General features: G+C 33.4%; 1 protein-coding gene across 1 annotated transcript in view; it reads left to right on the top strand.

Moving 5' to 3' along the window:
• The first annotated feature begins 354 nt into the window (after positions 1–354).
• The window catches only part of LOC133322013 (formin-J), a 59,650-nt gene continuing 37,738 nt past the window's right edge, over positions 355–22,266 (top strand). Inside the window, exons 1-3 of the mRNA XM_061531083.1 lie at positions 355–592; positions 4,336–4,495; positions 20,587–20,620. Of these exons, the coding sequence (XP_061387067.1) occupies positions 410–592; positions 4,336–4,495; positions 20,587–20,620 (377 nt within the window). The 5' untranslated portion in view covers positions 355–409. The remainder of the gene's footprint in view (positions 593–4,335; positions 4,496–20,586; positions 20,621–22,266) is intronic.

Below are 22,266 nucleotides of genomic sequence, written 5' to 3'. Positions count from 1 at the left end.
CTACAACAACAGTAGCAACAACACCAAGAACATATATTATTGCATATGAACTAATTAAAAATTCCGAAGGAGTAATTACAACAAATGACATCACGTTTTAGACATTTGTCGTTGCCGGCATCAAACAATCACATCCAAAGCCAACCAACTTACTTGCATTGTGGCTGTTGTTGTTTTAATTGTCAATTACACGGCACCCCTAAAACACTAAATGCAGTTGGGAAAAAATACGTATCAACGAAATTTTATTTGGAACCTTAACTGAAAAAGACGGAAATACAAAACGATATTAAACCCTAAAAATTAACTATTTGAACTTCGAACACATCACAAACTATAAGAACCCACAACAAGGAACGTGCCCGCCCTAGACATAGTCTACGCGGAGCCTTTATTTATCGACACCACTATGGACTCACGCATCGGCCTGGATTACATTGTCGAAAATCGTGATTATATTTCGAAATTAGGTACTGCATTAGATACCAACAATGCCGTAGTTAAAAAACAAGTATTCGAATTACTATCAGCCTTATGTGCATATAATGCCGATGGTTATACTCGTGCCATAGAAACATTAGAATTTTATAAGGTATGTACCGTTATTTTATATACTACTTTTTAAATTATATATTTAATTGTTGATATATAGAAGAACATTAAGAAGTAAAACTTTGAAGATTAAAAACTATCAAGATATCTTCGACAGATTTAGGAAAGAAAAACTATTCAATATATAGATATAACGTTTGAGAGATATTCCATAAAAAAATGTTTCCTTAAATTACGGTAGAGAAAATATTTATTTGGGAAGGGGAGTCCAACATCTCACTTATTCACTATCCCAAAATGAAATCTATTTCTCGTTATATAATTAATAATTAATTATAGAAACGTTGAAAAAAAGTATATTGATCTAAGAGGACCGATATTGGAGATACATTTAAGTATTTAATGGGGTTTAAATATTCTTATACCCTACACAACTATGTTGTAAGGGTACTATAGCTTTGTGTGACCCAAGAGTTTATAATGTCCCGAAATATTGGCATTAGACCCAGCTTTTAGATACCGATCCTATCTCGATCAAGACATGTGCGTCGGTCCGTCTGTTCGTTATAATTTGTAAACAAAGTACACCCACAGTTATGAAGCGATGTTCACATAATTTTGCTTCTAGATTTGTTTCTTTCCAAAGACGAACCCTATTTTTTTGGTAATTGTGAATTTTCAGGTCGCTCTAGATCCTACAAGTTTGACCATATATGTCCGATTGACACAAAAAATTACATAGAATACTTATTGTTAAATTTGATTCCGATGTTTGTAAACATAACGTAAAATTTCATTTAAGGGAACCCCACCCATTCTCGATTTTAATTTTTGAAGATTTTCAATGGGCTGGTAAATCAATACCAATGCTTGTTAAGTTTTGTAACTTTGCACATATATATTTGAAGATTTAAAAGAGAAGAAAAATAATTTACAAAAAAATTTTGTTATTGTTTTGTTGTTGTTTTTTGTAATTAAAGAAAAGTCCTTATTTTTGATGGCGGGCATGATAACTCCTCACTGGAACATCGGAATCCGAAAATTCCAACGGTGTTAGAAAGAGTACATGTGTGGCTCTCGTATGAACTAGGATTATAGACTTCGCTCTAAAATTAATAAAATGGTGGACCTTTGAAAAAATATTTTTGGAAAATCGCCGATTTTTTACCAAAACCAAGTTAAAAAATAAGGAAGATCTTCACCGATTGGCTTTATCCTAGTTCATACGAGAGCTATACACTCCCAGAGAAACGTTGCAAAATTTGGAACCGATTGGATTATTAGTTTTTGAGTTATCGTGCCCGCCATTCGCAAAAAAATGTTTAGAGAAAAACGCGTTTAAAGTTTGAGAAGCCCTTCAGCCGTCACTTGATGCTGACACAATAAATCGGCTATATCTTCAAGAGTTCTTGAGATTTTCACTTGAAATTTTGTAGAGACATTCTTTAATCAGTGTAGATTCGAATTATATCAACAAAAATTTTGACCCCGAGAATGGGGGGGTCCCCTTAATTTTATTCCAAAGAGCAATTTCTGTAAGATCAACTTGATATCTTGGAGTCTAATAATTTTTTTTATAGAAACCTATTGTTGAGGCGAGGGATTTGCTCTTCTCCTCGCCGTGGGTGTTGTGGTGGATAGGGGAGATCAATCTATTAACTCGTGGGAGCGGGGGTTAAGATCTCAACAACAACAAGAATTCCCAAGCAGTTAATGGTGTATGGAAAAGAAAGTTCAAATGTACATATTCCAATGGGAGAAAAGGTCAAGCAAGGAGAGCAAAACAGCAACAACCACCGCTCGGTGGCATCAGCACTCTACGGTCTCCGCTGAGAAACTTGCCGAGGAGATGCCCGTGGTGTCAATCAGCAGACGTGATTGACTGAGCTCGGGAAGATGAGTCAGAAAGTATCAAACTTATACACCTATTTTATTCTGAAATTTATTTAAGGGGACCCCCCCCATTCTCGGGGTCAAAAATGTTGTATATATAATTTGAATCTACACTAATTAAAGAATGTCCCTACAAAATTTCAAGTGAAAATCTCAAGAACTCTTGAAGATATAGCCGATTTATTGAGTCAGCATCAAGTGACGGCTGAAGGGCTTCTCAAACTTTAAACGCGTTTTTCTCTAAACATTTTTTTGCGAATGGCGGGCACGATAACTCAAAAACTAATAACCCAATCGATTCCAAATTTTCACACGTTTCTCTGTGAGTGTGTAGCTATCGTATGAACTAGGATAAAGCCAATCGGTGAAGATCTTCCTTATTTTTTAACTTGGTTTTTGGTCAAAAATCGGCGATTTTCCAAAAATATTTTTTCAAAGGTCCGCCATTTTGTTAATTTTAGAGCGAAGTCAATAATCCTAGTTCATACGAGAGCCAGACATGTACTCTTTCTAACACCGTTGGAATTTTCGGATTCCGATGTTCCAGTGAGGAGTTATCATGCCCGCCATCAAAAATAAGGACTTTTCTTTAATTACAAAAAACAACAACAAAACAATAACAAAAATTTTTTGTAAATTATTTTTCTTCTCTTTTAAATCTTCAATTATATATGTGCAAAGTTACAAACCTTAACAAGCATTCGTATTGATTTACCAGCCCATTGAAAATCTTGAAAAAATAAAATCGAGAATGGGTGGGGTCCCCTTAATAGAAAATTTTCGGTACGTACCCTGTGGGCTGAGAATCATTTCTATGGAAAACTATCCATTTCTAAGGCCTTGGACCTGAGGAAGTTATTTATATTAAAATATCAAAACTCCGAGGCTTGAGAAAAATGACCTATGGTATGAAAAAATACCAAAGAAAAAACTAAAAACGTCGTTAAGTTCGGCCGGGTCGAACATCTGAAAACCCTTCATTAAATGTCAAAACGTAAAAGTTTGGGCCATATGTTTATTCCGTAAAAGTCTGGGCCATAGGTTTATTTTAGATAATTGATATATGCAAGTGGTTATATATATTCATTATAGGTTCATGTTTTGACATAGTTCAAATTTAAAGGTTCGGTATGTTCCAGTCTCACTGTCAAAGCGATATGGCCATAATTAGGCAAGTCGGGTGTTCATAGAATATAAGACCTCTTGAAATATCAAGGTTTTTGACATAGACCCCATATAAAGGATTCGCACCATTTCGGGTTTTTTAAAATTCAAACTAAATTTACCTACATATGCACATAGTTACTTAGTATTTCGTTGGTTCAGACGTAAAATACCTACTGGAAACAATAAAAAGTGAGGTTCCAAAAGTGAGGTCCCAATTTAAAGGTCAACCTCATTTCCGATATGTTCTAGCCTAAGGTTCTAATTTTCACTGAGATATGGTAATAAGTATTCAGTTCGGATGTCCAGAGATAAGAAAAATTCTTTGTTTTCAGTTCGGATGTCTTTCTTCATTCAGTAGAAAATATTTTTAACACAAGTCTCCATATAACACCACACACACAATGTTCGATATTTTGTATTTTTGGTTCTCAGGGGGGTTTGAGAGGGTTTATTAACAAATTTTTAAATAATTTTCAGTTCTGTTTAGGATGTGAGAATCCACTATAACAAATATAAATTAAAAGAAAAACCTATCATCTTGAGAATTACTTATTCCGAAAAATTGTGACTAACAATATTTTTTACTTGTTCTAAATGTAAATGATTTGCGAAATTCCTTATAACATTCAGTAATTTTCTAGAACTTCTTTTTAGAGGGTTTTATTCATAGTTTAATTCTAACATATACATTTACTAATTTTTTTTCTTCCCTTATTTTTACAGAATCTCAAAAATGAACGCTACCGTTTTAAAATTGTCATCAACGAATTGGAAAAAGCAACGAACATTGAATATCAGGTCGCCCTATTGGCATTCATTAATTGTGTGATAATATCGGCGGCATCATTACAAGATCGAATACGAATACGCAATGAATTTATAGGTAAGTCGATAAAAGCAAAAATAAATTATTAAAAATTAAAAACAAGTGGATACGGAATTATGAAATCGTATCTCCATCTTTTGACCTTTTGACCAAACCAGACACTAAAAAACTATTTTCTGGTATCCATCGACATTTGAGGGATTTTGTTTTTGTTCACCTGGTTTGGCGAACCGTCTTCTTTTGTTAATATATTTTTAATATCTTTATTTTTAAATATCTTATCCCAAAAGCTATTTGTGGGTGATAAGAAATAAAAATAAACAAAATAAAAGTTCAAGTTCCCGCATTACAAACACCTAAACATTATGCGGGTTAATAACATTCACAAGATTTTGTTTTGGTTGTATCTGAGAGAGACGTCTATCGGAGAGGTGTTAAACCTATGTTCGCTATTGGAGTCATCATTGCTACACAATTTCATAGATTACGGATGTTTGTTAACATTACAAATACTTTGCCTGGCGCAATGTAGCACTTTGTATTGGCAGACGAATAGAAGATGTTTGGTTAAATGGACGGACGGACAGACAGCAAATAAAACCACCAAATGACAAACCGATCATAAACAAAACAACAATTGTTCACTATTTATTTTATGAATATATATGTGTGTTTTTTCGCTTCTTAATCAATTGATGTTGACCGCAGATCAAAACGCAATAGTTACGCACAGTGGTTTGATTTGATATGCAAAAATTAAATTAAATATAAAAATGTATATGGTATATATACCTTGAAAAATTCGCCGAATAATATTTTAGGACAGACGTATGAAAGTTTGTATATTGATTGATTCTACTCTTAGGAGGTTTGGTACTGAAACCGGGTATATTACAGTACTCGTCTTAACGGTACCTCAACATTTTGAAGGGATATGATAATGCGCCAAAAACATTTTCACATCCCAATCGATTTAAGTTAAGAAATTTTCTGACGAAGAGGCTGCAATTTAAAATTCAGGAATCTTAATTGGTAAAAAAAAACTTCTTTGCAGAAAATAGAGGTCTCGACAGATTTAAGTATTCCGATAGCGCTAGGAACATTTCCTTATCGAAGTAGCTGCAAACAGTCTTCTGTATACGTTATTTAGTTAATATAGATTCTATATAAGGATACCGCCCTATTTTAAGTATTGTGTCCCTAATGTGTTGGTATTCCGAGTTCTGGATGTATAATAATTTCTTCACAGAAATTTTTCAATTTATGTCCAATGCCTGACATAGTTCCCATATTAAGATATATTTTAGGCTGTTTTGAGGTCCTAAGCGTATTTTTTAATCGAAGTGGATGTAATTCCGTATTTTTGGTTCTTCGTAGGTAAAATACTTCCTCGCAGAAATATTCAATATAGGTTAATGTTTAAACGTAGTCCCAAGTTAAAAGTCCCTCCTCATTTTCGGTATGTTCTAGCCTCAGGTCTTACTTCCGTCAGGTTCTAGTCTCACTTTCCTCAGGTTCTAGTCTCAGTTTCAAAGCGTTATGGCCATAAGTAGGCAGTTCGGATGTTCAGAGAATAGAATATCTCTTTAAAATGTTTTTTTTTTTTTTTTGCATAGCCCCCATATATGGGATCCACACCATTTTCGATGTTTTAAAGATTCTAGTCGAATTCACCAACCTATGTGTCTACAAATTACTATTCCTTTTGTTCAGAAAATTAAAAAAAAAATCGGATACTATGTGTTGTGCTCTGTTTGGTCAAAATTCTGATATAATCGTACAGTTGGTGGAATAAAAAAAGAAAACCAGCGAGCGGAGCATGATAGTCGGACGGGGCCGACCATATAAAACCCTACACAACTTCCACGAAAATCTAAAAAAAATCTATTTGCACCCTCCTGAAACCCGATTAAAGGTCAACAAATATTACTAATATTCAGTAGACTAGGGCTGTACTTGTCCAGATTCTCTTTACCGTGGGTTATGTTGTGATGTTGGGCTTTCAATTGTGGCATATAGATCGACCCATCTCCCAAAAAAAAAGGATCACAAAGTCCACTTCATCCCAAAATTATTATCTGATCATCACCGAAAGTTATAGGCGTTGTCCTTGACAATAACTGGAACCTCATAGAAATCAAAGCGATCAGCGCTATATTTCCGCCTTCTAGTGTGGTTTTGGGTTACTAAATAATGTCTGAATACGTAAGCACCTGTAAATATGTAAATGTAACTCCCACATCTGAATACATACGACCATATAATTGGTATCAATTTAAAGGTCAACCACTCCTCTTGAACATACTATCAACTTCTCGGGTCTAGGTCCTTCAGGGGCAAATATATACGCCATACAATACAAATTTTGACATTTTCACACAAAAGTCAGGGTCCATCTATCTTTACCAAAACAGGCATGCTAATTCTTTGGCCTGATCCCCTTCTCCATGCAAAAATTCGCGGCGTTTGGGCCTTAATTGCGGCCTCTGTAGAGACCAGAAAATCAGACAAAAATAAAGTTTTTGGTCCATTTCATCCCCTAAATATTAACCGATCTTTTCCAAAAACAATAGGGCTCTTCAATGGCCAGAACCCATACTACATGCAAAATTTCTGTGGCCTGTATTGTGTTTACAAATTATAATGGACAGACGGACGGACACACATGTCTAGATCGACTCAGCTAGTCGAGATATGACGATCGGTATACTTAAAGGTGGGTCTAGGACCAATATTTCGCGGTGTTACAAGCGTTTGAGGCTGCACAATGCTATAATACCCTGACAACATAATTGCGTAGGGTATAAAAATACAGAACACTTCCAACCTGAACCACTGTCATATAGGTGCGGGAGTTTAAGGTGGCATTGCTGCCATCATTATGACCATTGTTGTGACAGACAGCCAGCAACAGTTGTATATGTCCATATATACGTATGCAGCTTGAATGATGTTTTGACTTAACAACACTAACCTTGACCAACAGCATTACCCCGGCCGACGGCCGTCAAGCATCTAGACATACATCCATACATTGTTGTATTTGCGTAAAATGAGCCTGGAGCCACATGAAATGAGTATCGTACAATGTGTCGATTCGTAAACAAACCAATAAGCACGTGTTCATGATTGAAAAAATAGCTTTAAATTACACTTAACATAATTTTGTTTCAAATAAATAGCAAATGTCAAACCACTCATACACACAGACATACACGCGCAGTCATTTACATGAAACGCATGCTTTGTAATATTAGGAGGGAGATTCGATCACAATCGCACCGCTTCGCCATCACCTTTATTTTGTTATGCAAAAATATATTTTCCAATTGATTTGTGGTTTTGAGCAGTTAAACAGACACACACACGTTCAACGTCATCTGTCTGCCACGATTTGCGGGCATGATTATCAACAAAATTCAGCTTCCGGCCTTCTAAATACAGAAAATTGTTAATAAATAAAAATGTGAGATTTTGTTGTTGTTTTTTGGTGGCAAACAATGAAATCGGGAATAAATTTAATTTCACCTGTTTTGTTCGAAATTTTTTTTTTCAAATAAAAATGATGCCGTTTTTGGTAAACATTGAAACACATTGACGTTGACCAATTTATTGAACAATTAAATGTGCCATATTAGGATTTGTAATTTTCGTTGTTGCATTGCCATTAACTGCAATGAAAGTTTGTCTGTGTGTGTTCTTTATTGTACATTGCCTAAGGAAATGCAATATTTTGTAAAAAATGTTAATAACAAAATATTTAATCCTTTATTGTTGTTGTTTTTTTTTTTTTTTTTTTGGCAGTCAGTATCATTTCCAGTCGAATACGCTATGCCATAAGATGGAGGGAATATATTTTTGTCATATCGTCTTCAATCATTTAATAATGTTTGCTTGGAGCACCGTTTGAGTAGCTACATTAGGGTGATTAAAAAAACGATGTCGCCGGTTTCGTCGCCAACTAGAAGATGTTACCACGTCCTCCTGGGGTCACAATTTTTTGTTAATCTCGACTTTTTGATATTTTTAACGCAGCATTAGGGATTGTGATGTTACATACTCTTCGATATAAAACAATTAGAGGACCGATCTTTAGCTCGATGTTACTTTTGCTAACTTGCCGGTCAAGTTCGATAATTTCTCCGATTTTATCAACATTTTCGATGACCTGCCAACTTGTGCGAGGTGCATCTGTATGATTCCTGAACGGACTCTACGAAACCAAAATTGCAAATAATTGGATGTTACAGTATCGGAACCATAAAGAACATTCACAATTTTAGACGCTTGGCTTGCATTTTCGGTTTTGTCAAAGAAAAACCTGTAAAATGTACCGAATTTTCTCTTTGTTCCCTTCCATTTTGAACAAAAAACAGCAAAATAATTATTTTACTGCGAAATGTAACATTTACAACGAGCATAAATCTGAAATTGTTTGATCGATTCTTTACGAGAAATGGATATAATGGATTTCTTTCTTTTTCCCCAGCCTACTATTTATTCGATACTTAAATCATGTTCGAAGAGAGGTCCATACCTTCTGGTACTTCCCCCACAAAAATGGGATTAATTAATCATGGGATCCATCGACCCATGAAAATTTGTAAATCCAATATCAAGCTAATGAAATATCCGATTTGATCCAAATTTGAACATCGTAATATTTTTATCAAACCTAGGTCAAATCCGGAAGTCGTCCCATTGATCAACTCTTGTTGATTTCATATGAAGCACGAGGAGTGCCCTTGATTACTAATCGGATTTTTTATCAAACCTACATTAAATTTGAAGATTCTGCCTATATAGCAAATAATCCTGGAATGGTGGATCCAATGGGGTCCTAACATGGTAGATCTTAATATTTACCAATCTTAGATATATATTAACTAACTGTAACATTTCTTTTCTAAATTTTATGTTTAATAACAAAAATTGCTTCAAATCCCTAGAGATTAATTCCATGGACCTCCACTATCAAAAATAAGCTTTTGGAAACTTTTGAACCCAATTTTTGGGAAATGATACCTTTCACAACCTAAATGACATGAGGGGGTGTAATGAAAAAGACTGAAGGTCTTCACTGAGAACACATAATTCCTAAAAGGATAGGGAGACCAATCTCAAAATGTTTTTTCTAATTTTTTCTAATTAGAGCGGCCTACTACGCAGCGTGACCGTTATGCCACTAAAGTAGCAACTTTGATACTTTTTTTCGGCCTTGCCACTCTTGTGCAACGTTTCTATTTTGATACCAAATGTGCCACTTTTTGAAATTTTGTGCAACTTCTTCCTATATTTTACCACTTTGTTTTAAAATTCTCGTACACGAAGATATTTACAAAGGAAATATTCATGTGGTCTATTTTTCAATTGCTTTTTTTTGAAATTGTCTATTAGAATTTTTACATCCTGTGGTACAGGGAATTGTTATTGTGCATTTGATGACATACGGAAATTATTTTTGTAACCCTAATGAAGGTAATATTAATTGTCCGAATATGATGCATTTTGTTACATTTGTTTAGCCTATCCAAATTGTTGACAATCGTTTAAGATATAGGTATAGCACCCGTATACAAGATGGTGCGCCTAATACCCGACTTTTTCCCCAATTGAGGCGAAATTTTCCATTGGGTATCGAATATAGTCTACAATAACTTTTCATCGGATGCAGGCTTGGGATGAGAATAATGTGGATTTTGTTGAAATCGTCTCAAATATTGAAATATTTGAACAAAAGACTTAGCTTTTGTCCGATTTTATAATGTGTAAGTACCGTCCATATATAATTTCATCAGATACCATGTTAATATGTAGCAAAATAGTGTAGCACTTTTTGTGCCACCTTTCCAAAAGATTTGTGCCACTTTTTTTCAAAAATTATACTTTCTGTGGTATTTTGCGAAAAATTACAGCGGTCATGTTGCTACTACGGACATATGGTGTCATAAACCTCTCTCTTTTTCCAAACATACAAAAAAATAGCTTTCATTGGCATTTCAGTTTGCTAGAGGGTAACAACATTTTTTGTAGGTATGGATTTATTATAGATATTTTAAAAGTTATATTCGCACTTTACTAACAAATTGCCTTCTCTGAGGAATCAATTCATTTCCTATTTAATGAATTTTCTCATTCGTAAAGTGGTAGTAGTCAGTTTTGGATATCCTGTAATTCTAGTTAAATCTCATCGGAAGAAAAAGTCCAGAAATATTTTTCAAAACAAAAGTCAGGCTAAATTTATATGCACGTTGCTTTAAAAACGTTATCTATGGCTATTATCCACACCCTGAGATCCACTTTCCGCGTAGTGTAATATGATGAATACAAAATTGCCCTCACACCCAGACACTTGTTAAGCAAAATGTGCCATTATTTTCAATTATTATTATTATGCAATAAATGGAAAATTATTTATAATTAATTATTTAATGATATATTGTCACAGCTATCGGCAAAATAAAAGTCTGTTGTTGTTTCTTTCGAAACGGGTCATTTCAATTGTTTCAACTATCCGCACAAGTGATAGTAATTTTCAATATTTATTTATTGCCAGATCTTGAACTTTGTTAAATTGTTTTTGTTTTTTGGTTTTGATGCCATGAATTCAGAGATTTGAATTCATTCATTCTCATAGATGATAGTTTCGCATCAAAGACCACCACCGATACCAGAATATCACACACACACACACACACTGCCACATCAATGAGTGTGGTTTCGAGTGCGCCAATCTATGCGCAGAGATTCATTTACATTTTGAATTAGATGTCATGCAAAACAATAAATTATCGTGTAACGAACAATTTATCATTTAATTGAATTATTCGACCCAAAGCAATAAAAATAAATAAAATAGATAGACACGAGCTTGTTGTTGTCTAGGCGGATGCGATGCGTTGTCGTTCCTACGATCATGCAGTTTGATAAAAATCTAGAAAGCTGTGATTTTGTATTTCTTGAGATAAAACTGAATTGATATAATAAAATTTGATTATAATAAACGGTCTTCTTTTGCGCTCATTTTTCATTGTGGCTAATGGAGTTATTAGTAAATATCATCATCAATTAAAGACAACGTTTTGATGAATATTGAATCATTTCTTTTCAGTAAAATATTGTCTACATTGTTTGTGGGATGATAATGATCTCGCTGCTACTGAACCCGAAAGCTTTGTTGTTTTTGCCACTATTGCCGGTTGAATAAACTTGCCGCAACTGGCCTTGTGGGAGTTTGCGTTACTATCGATTGGAAAATAAAATTCTATAACTCTGTGTCCTTCAATAAATATAGATTTTAAATTGATGTTCAAAATTAAACAATGGGATATAAAAATATACTCCATATGGTATGATATGTGATGGCGTCAATGAAATTGAAATAATACAACTGGGTTAAGATGGTACATATATGTATATTGGATGAAATTTAAAACATATTTTAGAACCTTTAAGAGTCTTACTCATAGTTCTTTTTTAGTTTTGATAATGTACATAAACTATTTTAGTAGTTTTATGAGATGATGATGGACATTTATAGCTGATAGTTGAACTAAATTTATGGATAGTATAAGCATGGAAGTTTGACAAGTTTAGACCAAGTAGTTTTCACCAAAGAATATCAAGGACTTCACCATCCGCATGGATGTACAACGGATTAAAATAGGCTTGCTAAAAAAAGTATGACGTGAACAAACAGATCAAATCGGATGCTCCATTTGGTTCATATGAAACTATTTTTCGGTTTTTAAATTACGATATGCAAAGTTTCTGTCAATTCGAACACTCCATTCGTCAGATATTGTATTTATTATTTTTAAAAACGACTGAGACTTTAAATATATTACAATGTGAAAAGTTTAAATTATCCATAAGCCCAAGGGCACAACAATAAAAAAATATATTTTCTGTATATTCTGATCGACTTCGAGGAGTGTATAAAAAGTTCGCCGGCCAAAATTAATGACGTTTTGTCATTTGTTTCGCACTTCATAAAAATACATATTTTTTTAGGTATAAATATAACTCCCATATATTGGGAGTTAAATTTTTTCGGCAGATGGCCGTACTGATAGATTTCGCGTAAAGTATCGATCTAACAATTTCAGATTTATGCTTTTTGGAAGAGTTACATTTCGCAGTAAAAAATATTTTGATGTTTTTTCTGTTTGGTGTATTCAGTTGTGAGTTACTGGGTGTTAAAAATGGAAGCGGACAAAGAGAAAATTCAGTACATTTTACAATGTTTCTTCGACCCAGTCGAAAATGTAAGCCAAGCGGCTAAAATTGTAAATGGTTTTTATGGTTCCGATATTGTAACAGCCAATTATGTGCAATTTTGGTTTCGTAGATTCCGTTAAGAAATTTTTGATGTTAAAGATGCACTTCGCACAGGTAGGCCGGGAATCGAAAACGATCGATTTGATAAAACCAAGCGATTATCATATATTTCTTGCATTGCAAAATTTCATTTATGATAAAAAATTGGTATGTAGGGATGATTGTCAAAATCGACTACTATAGTCATTTGCAAATAGAGTGCAGGACTTCTATGAAGTTACATTAAAAATGGCAACAAATCATAATTATGTCCCGAACACCACGAATGGAATATTGCCAAAGAATAAACATTACTGTTATGATTGAAATCGGTCAATATTTAGCGGGTCAAACGGACCCAAACTTTTGTGTGAATTTTGACAAAATTTGTATTCTGATGCGAATATATTTACTTCTGAAGGACAAAGACCCGAGAAGTTGAAAGTATATTCAAGAGGAGAGAATTATACGTAAATATTTATAGGTATATATATGTTATAATATTGCTTAGTATTGCTATTACCACCACTAAAGCGCAGAAATGTCGAGCTGATCCCTTTAAAATTTTACATGTAGTTTCGGTTATGGTCAAGGACGAAGCCTACAGTTTGGGGGTGCAATGAATCGAAAACTTTAATTTTGTCATATTTTTTAGTCGCACCAGAGGCCATTATTATATGCAGAACGTCACGTTTACACGGTGAAGGGGATCAGATCAATTACTTAGAACAGCTGCTTATATGATCAATGTATTCACGGGTCAATATTCCGTGGGTCAAAGCAACCAAATCCTAAAGTGACGTTTTTTATGGCGTAAATATTCAAATCTGGAAAATAAGATTTGGAAAATATGCCAGGGTTAGGAAGGAGAGCTGTTGATCTCCAATCGATCAAGAGGATGCAAATATCGTTGCCCAGGTTGGAAATATAGATCCGCAGAATGTTAGGGTCCCTTGGTCGGCCCCGTCCGACTATACTGCTCCGCTCACTGGTTTTAATTTAAAACCATATATTTTGAGTTCCTACCCTTGTCCGTTCAGACATATGTTTAGCTACATATTCGCCCTATTTCATATTAACGTTTTACCTATTTACAAATAAATTTATTGCAGAATAACAAGTACAACGGTTTATGGGTTATAATATGAATCTGAAACGTATAGAACCAACTGAATTTGATTTTTACATAAAAGGCTCAATGGAATTGTCACCAACACTTGGAATGGCATGCGTATCAGATGAAGCTCCGGCTCGTTTATGATAGACTCAGGAGTCCTTCAGCTCGTCTACCCCATCACTTATAATTGACTCCCGGGCATCTCTGTGATAGACTTCAGGGCCCTCAGCTCTTCCAAGATAGACTATTCCTCAACCCCGAGACTTGCAATCCATTTAATTTATACCTAATGTGTGAAAATTATGGACCAATTAGTTCTACATTGGCCTAGACAGAATCTTCAAGTTTATAAAAATTTGGACCAATAAATAGAATATGAGCATCTAATACTTTTGCCGTCCATTTTTTGTTTTTAATTTACTTGGTAAATAACCTCAGGGTCATGCAATATGAATCCGTTTTTATATTGTCGAATGGGAACATGCAAATTAAAAGTTGTTTTTTTTTTGTAATATTCGTTAAAGCAATAACCATGAAGTAGCTTTACTTGACAATTTAATGACATATCTAGACTATAGCGCTAAACCGACAGCTAACACGACCCAAAACCAATTTGAACACTATAAAATGTGAAAAAAATTAAAACAAAATTTGCCACAAAACAAAAAACCCCTAAAGGTTTAATTGTGAAACCGATAGAGAAGCCGACACCCATCTATTAAGATGATAATCTCAGTTTACCTCCCCGTTTGGAAGATTATTGATTTACAACAACAATGTTATGGAAATCGTGTTGCCATCGATTAGATTAGAAAACATCATTGTGATCGATTTAATTATATAATCAGCAAACAGGGAGCAATAACAACAACGACCTGATGATGCAAAAACCACAAGTTCAAATTTCATGTTAACACAAAAATCTATAATATTTGCTTTTGTTTTTTTTTCATTCAAATGTTAACAACTGTTGCAAAACCGCATAACTGATTTATTAAATTCTAAAAACGATGTTCCTATAAACATACATTAAAAAAACACACACATTATTATTATCAATAAGGCAAGTAGTGGGAATATTAATGTAACATAGTTTTCTTGCTTTCGTGCATATTTATCGATTAATTAAAAAATTTTTTAAATAAATTCAAACAAAATTGTGTTCAACAGATGCTATGCATTTTGACGTTGATGAGGGTTCCGATAAGCATCATTTAATAAACTGCTCCTCTTTTGATGTCAATGCTAAATAACGAATGCTTATTTGTGGTATTATCTTTGACGTAAATAGTTTTGATATACAATATTATTGATTTCTTTTTAAATGGGTGCTAACTAAAATTAATTAAATCAATTAAAATTAATATATATTCACGAACATATATTACTGATGAATGATGACAGACATTTTCCCGCATATTTAAAAATTTTACAATTATATAAGAAATAGCATTTGCATTATTATTTTAATTTCTACTTTCATTTTAATTGTGGTATATTTTCCTTTATATAAATGCCTTAAATACAATAAATAACAAACCTATTATACCCTCTACCACAGGCATAAAAATAATTCCATATTTACGAAATAGTGGTTCCGGTGTATTTTTATTCCCTACACCATAAGGTAGAGTGTATATTAACATAGCCATTCAGTTTGCAATACCTCAAAATAAACATAAGGTATATGGGAAATTACAAAAATCTTTTAAATTCCTTGAAGCTGAGGTTTGCAAGGTTATAACTCGCGAAATATGAACATATTGCATAAAATTTAAATTCATTTCTATAAAATGAAGTGTTCTTGTCAAAATCCTAAAATATTGGTAATAAATAATAAGTTTTTTGGAAGCTGTGATGGTGGTAATGTAAAGAAATGGGTGAAAATGTGTTGAAGCCAACGAGTTTTTTTGTGTTCGTTCCCGATTTGTGGCTAAACTACACAACGCACGCACATGTGATCAGTGACTAAGTTGCAGAATACCCCATGGACAATATGGTTCTAATGTATGGTTTTTCGATATAATCACTGCATCCACCCAAAATGGATGCTGGCATTTTGAAGCCGTATTCTCGGTGTTTTTTGAATTTTTCTTATAATTAGGATGCGCATCCAGATAATAGAATAAACTAATTATAGGATTGTAGAACTCGTGATTCTGCTTCTTTTATTGTATATCTCATGAATGTGCTCACTGTAGCTTCTTTGCAATTGGGTTCCAAAGACGAAAATTTGGTGCGTAAATTTTTATAAAAAACATATTTTTTGAGTCTAAAATTAAGAAAGTCCTTTCAAATTCCGTGGAACCCCGCGTGATTTTAGTTTTTTTACGTGCCGGATCTAATGAGCCCATCCATGTTCAATTCCGTCCAATAAAACGGCGGATATAGGTACCTTGAATGTGGGAAAAACTGCAAAAACTTATTTTGACAAATTCGCGTAAATAATCGCGGTTTTCTTCGAATTAATTTTACGTGCATTTATGCTTGTATTGTCAAATTCGCGAATCTGTGTTGAAATAGGTCAAAAATACATCGGTACGCGAATAATATGCGTATTTTATCCAAAATTGATTGTGGAGGCACATCCGCGGTTCTTAACCGATCCTTCTAAAATAGGTGTCCTTTTGCGTATTTTCATAGGAGATTACTAAAATCGGATGCGCATAAAAATCGTATGCACGTTGCGTGATTTTTAGCCATTTTTAGGGTTTTTGCATAGTAAAGTGCATCGAGTGGCACACTTCGACCGCTAAATTAAACATCGAAAAATTAATAATTATTGAAATACATTGATTCGGTTTATACGAAAATCACATGCGCATCAACTGATTTCAACTAATTCGCGAATTGCAAGCTTTTCAATATTGATCATTTTTATGTATTGTAAGTGCAATATATTTAGCCATTAATGACGTCGAAACTCTTATCAGATGAATCTGCCGATATTTAACAACCATCTAAAAGAATTTGCAGAAGAAAGCGTCGTATATTTTAGAAGATTAAAGAAAAACCGTATCCTCTTAACCATACTAAAAAATCGAAAATTCAAAAAAAAAATTTTGTGTTAATGCAAAAATTAATTTATTTTATTTTCCGATATCTTCATGTTTCTATTTGTTTTTCGCGACTATTAAACCGTATTTCAGTGTGATTTGACTAGTATGCAAAGAAAACAATGGTGTTTAAGCATTTGTAAAGAAATTCGCGAATTACAACGAATATGAATCCATTTAATTTATATTTGAAATACAAGATTTAAAACCGCTATAACTTTTGTGCGCAGCATCCGATTTTGTGAACGCGAACAGATTTCGAATCAGCATATTTTTCTTAACCTATGTACCAAAAATCATGAATGTGCTCGCAAAAAAATTTTTCAAATTTTTTTTAATGGAATTTTAAAAGAATTTTGTAATTTCCCATATGTCCTTGATCAGAATAAAATTCTATGTCGATTTAGCCATGACCGTTTAAGATAAAGCTCTAAAATTTTGCAGTCATTGCTAGTACTTCCAGAATGTTTGGTATCGATCAACGTTGTGGTATAGCCTCCACATAACTATACTCCCATTATTCTGTATTTTGTGGGTGTTGGATACGATTTTTAATCGAAGCGGTTCTAAGTAAATATTTAATGTATTTTGAACATATTTAATAAAATTATTAATATTGACCTAAGTTTCGGTACCCCATATAACAGTACTCTCATTATCCACTATGTTGGGCTTGTTTGACACGTTTCTCAACCGAAGTGGATGCAATTTGGCATTTTAAGTTCCTAATGCATAGTGAACCTCTACCCTAAAAATTATTGATATTGAATGTCTGTCGTTTGGTATTTATTTTTTACATGAAAGACCCGTTGATTTTAGGTATTCTAATATACATATAAAAAATTAGAAGATCCATGTTGGTAATATTTTTCCACAGAATCTTATATTTTGAGTTCATAATCCTCATACCAAAAATGTTTAATATTGACTCAATTTTTAAGGAAGCCTCCATATAGTGCTTTCTCCCAAGTTTCAGTATTTTATTAAGTTTAACAAGCAATTTGACTTTAATTTATTATTCCAACCGATCTGGCTCTAATTTTATATTATGGGATGTCAAACTTTCTACCTACAATTTACTAATGCCTTGGCCCTCACATGAAAAACAAGTCCTGCTCGGTCGAACTTATTGACATTTTATTTATCGATATGTTGATGGTTGTAGTCGCGATTAATCCAAGGTTTGATATAAAGGTCCCACCTTATTTTCGGTATATTTAAGCCACCGAAGTGGCTGTAATTTTGCTTTCCGACTTTTGAGAAAACTTGCACTTGCAAGGTCCTTAAAGTCACATAGTCAAAGTATAAAATCCCTGTCACATTTTCTGTATGGCATTAGCGGAATATTTTCTATGTATCTACTTTTTTTCTTTATACCAATATATTTTGTTATTGAATTTGGTATTTTGAGTTCTCATTGAATAACACATATTCATAGCAAAAAATTACTAATATTGACCCAAGTTCCATATGAAGGTCCTTACTTATTTTCGTTTTTGTGATATTTCGAGATTTTGGAGGATGAAAAACAAAGGTCCTATTCTATATTTGTCCACTCTTGGACATATTAGGGAACATTTTCTACCGAAGTTGCTGTAATTGGAATTCTCGAATCTTAGAGGGTAAAAACCTTGTTTACAGAAAATTTTCCATATAGATGTCCATGTTTTGAAATGAAGAACATTTTTGCAAAATTTTGTCAATATAGATTCATATTTTGACATGAACCAAATATAAAGTTCCCGTCTCATTTTTAGTATTTTGAAAGTTTTAACCGCACCCCAAAATGTTCAATATAAGTCCATATTTTCAAAAAAATCCACATATGAATGTTGCGCTTTATATTCTTTATGTAGATCTTCTTGTCTGTTTTCAACCTGAACGTCTGTAATCGTATTTAATTTTCTCAGAGTATAGTTAACCTACTAGAAGACAATGTACGATGACACAGCGCCCATAAATATTGTGAAGATTCAACATTTGCAATAACACATGAAGGGGTTAGAGAGTCTAACATTCTTCTTGTATATATAAATGTTTTTTTCCAAGAATAATTTTTTGCCCGTGGTATAATAATAGAAGATAACAGCAAGTGTTGTTGAATACGGGAGGACATTCAATAAAGAACAATTTCGAATTGTATGCGTTCCCAATTTTCCTGTTGGATGATTTTTAAAAACATAATTTGTCATATTCAAATTGACTCTACTATTACGTTGGAATCAAATCAGCTGGGTTTTGCTGTTACCTTTTATAACTGTACCATGTCCCTTGTTAAGCAATGATTTGTCAATCGAAACAATTTTATCATTTCATTATTAGGAGGCTTTGTTGGTTTGATATACTATAGTTTTTAGGAATTCATTAGCTACACAAATTTTTAGGTATTTTCAATTTCATAAAATTTGAATGCTTCCTTAATTGCATACCAAATTTGTACATGAAATGCTTTGAATTTGTTTTCCAAATTCTTCTTACATACGTAATTATATGTATGTATGTGTTACCCATTATTACGTATATGCCATTGTCACAATAACAACGTCTTTCGTTAACATTCAACGAAGTAACATATTTTATCAACTTTACTTTATAAGCACAACAATATATCTTGTTTGCCGATGTGCAAATTAATTTATTTAAATTGAAAACAATGAAAACGTGATGCATTTTTATAAATCTACAAAGTAGGATGTCCAGAATGAAACAAATATTACAAAAGAAATTCTTGTAAACTGAATTTGAACAGCATTTGCTAGGAAATGTTGCATAATCATTGCCTTACATACATATTTATAATTAATTGTACATCTCATCTATGTTAATACATAATACATAAATATTTATACTTTATTCTTATAACCATGACAATCCCAATTTTAAATTGGCTATTCTCAATCCAATTCAAAGCACGCATAAAATGCAAATGCATGACGAACCAACCCACAAACCAGCGAACCACAAAACCAAATGTCACTCGACATTTAACACTCATCAGTGAATTTCCAAGAAATTGGCCAAACGATGCATGCAACAAAGTGTGGCGGGAAACCATATACCCATTGTCCCTTTTTTGTGTGATTTTTCATCAACAACACACAGAACAGAAGTGCAAGTTCATGAACCCCCGGAACACTGATTGTTGCTGTAAAACGACGGATGAATTTCCGTTTTTTTCGTCACCACACAATGCATCTGACACTTGGCATGTATCATGATGCTTGGCTCCATCATTTAGATTTTTGACACATATGGCATTTACAACATGTTTCAAAAATTTCAAATTGAAGAAAAATATATTTTTTGTTATTAATCTGAACACCATGCGTCCGTTCAGCCATCTATTTATCCACCCAGACCGCCAGCCAGTTAGCTAGCTAACCAGTCAACCAGTCAGTCAGCCAGCCAGCACATGTCATGAATGTGTTAATTGATATTGATAATGTAATTTATTTGTATGATTGTGTCTCCGGGCCAGACGCGAGTGGTTTATCTAGATTTGATGACAATGATGGACATATTTTTAATGTGTTGGTAATTTTCAATCCGGATATACAAGAATTAAACAAATCTCATGTTGTTCTCATTACTTTCGTATTTTTTTTTTAATTTACTTATGTTATACATTTAATTAAATCTATTTTTTTATTTTTTAGGTTTAAAAGTTCTTCCTCTGTTAAATAATTTAAGGTAAGTAAAGCATTTCATTATATTATGTTATGGGAGAGAACATAAAGTAAGATTTATTATAAATTAAAAAAATGAGTGCAAAATTAATTAAGTTCGGCAGGCCGGACTTCTTATATCATCCACCACATTTCAAAACCGGTAAGGAAAGTAGTATAGTCGGACTGTGCCGACTATATGATGCCCTTTGGGTACATTCGAAGGAACATTGTCATGAAATTGAACTAACTTAATTATGAAGCTAAGCTATATCTGAATGTGAATCGATTTGCACGATTTGCAGTACCCTATGCCAAATTTCGTGCAAATATAAATATATATAGGGACTTTGGTGCACCAATTACATTAAATCGGACGAAAATATATATATATGTAGCTCTATCTAAATCTGACCCGATTTTTTCGAAACTTGATACACGTCATTATAGACTCAAACCAGTACGATATGCAAAATTTCGTGCAAATCGAAAGATATATAGAGACTTTGGTGCACCATTTACATAAAATCGGACGGAAATATATATGGGAGCTATATCTATATCTGAACCGATTTTAACGAAACTTAGCACACATAATGCTGGACCTAATTTATTACACTATGCAAAATTTCGTGCAAATCAAAAGATATATAGGGACTTTAGTGCACCATTTACATAAAATCGGGCGAAGATATATATGGGAGCTATATCTAAATATGGACCGATTTTCTCGAAACCTATCACACATCTTTCTGAACCCAATTCAGTACCCGGTACAAAATTTCGTGCAAATCGAAAGATAAATAGGGACTTTGGCGCACCATTTACCTTAAATCGGACGAAAATATATATGGGGGCTATATCTAAATCTGAACCGATTTTTCCCAATTACAATAGGGTTCGTCCTTGGGCCAAATAAGTGACTTGTGTCAAATTTCATACAAATCGGATTATAAATGCGACCTGTACTTTGTTTACAATTTAACATTTACAGACGGACGGGCGGACATGCATAAATCGACTCAGAAAGTGATTCTATGCATATTCTCAAAAGGGAACCATGGGTCTCTCTCGTTTCCTTTTGCCTGTTACAAACATATGCACAAAGACATAATACATACAATAAATATTTTTTGTAGCGATTTTTTTAAATCTCCAAAAATAACAAACAATTCGGACAATGCTACAAGGAACTTAAAATTTTCAAAAATTGTCTGAACCTATTCCCGCCAATTTATTATAACAATGTCTGTGCAAATTTTCAAAGCTCTATATTAAATATTGCGACATTTATTGTGATTTCAACATACAACAACAAAGCTAAATCGGAATTCCAACGAATATTTTGAGGTGTTACAAATTTCATATACACCAAATCTCATAGTAGAGGCTATAACAATTCCCATATTATGATTATAACTATCATATCAGGATTATAGCTCATGCAGTCTCTACAATATTTTCAAAATAAACCCAGTGAGCGGAGCAGTATAGTCGGACGGGGCCGACCATATGATACCCTACACAACTTCCACGAAAGTCTAACTTTGTGTGGTTCTATATTCTGATCTTGAGCAATATTTGCACTCTCTTGACCTTCACTCTGGGTTGTGTTGTTATGTTCGGATTCCAATATTATTATCTGATCACCACCGAAAATTACAGGCGTTG

This window comes from Musca vetustissima, unplaced genomic scaffold (genome assembly GCF_032173495.1).
Source record: "Musca vetustissima isolate MV318-11 ecotype Yass unplaced genomic scaffold, APGP_CSIRO_Mvet_v1 utg8651, whole genome shotgun sequence".
Taxonomy (NCBI): domain Eukaryota; kingdom Metazoa; phylum Arthropoda; class Insecta; order Diptera; family Muscidae; genus Musca; species Musca vetustissima.
The sequence above is the reverse complement of the archived record's forward strand: the minus strand, read 5'-3'. Positions and strand labels throughout refer to the sequence as shown.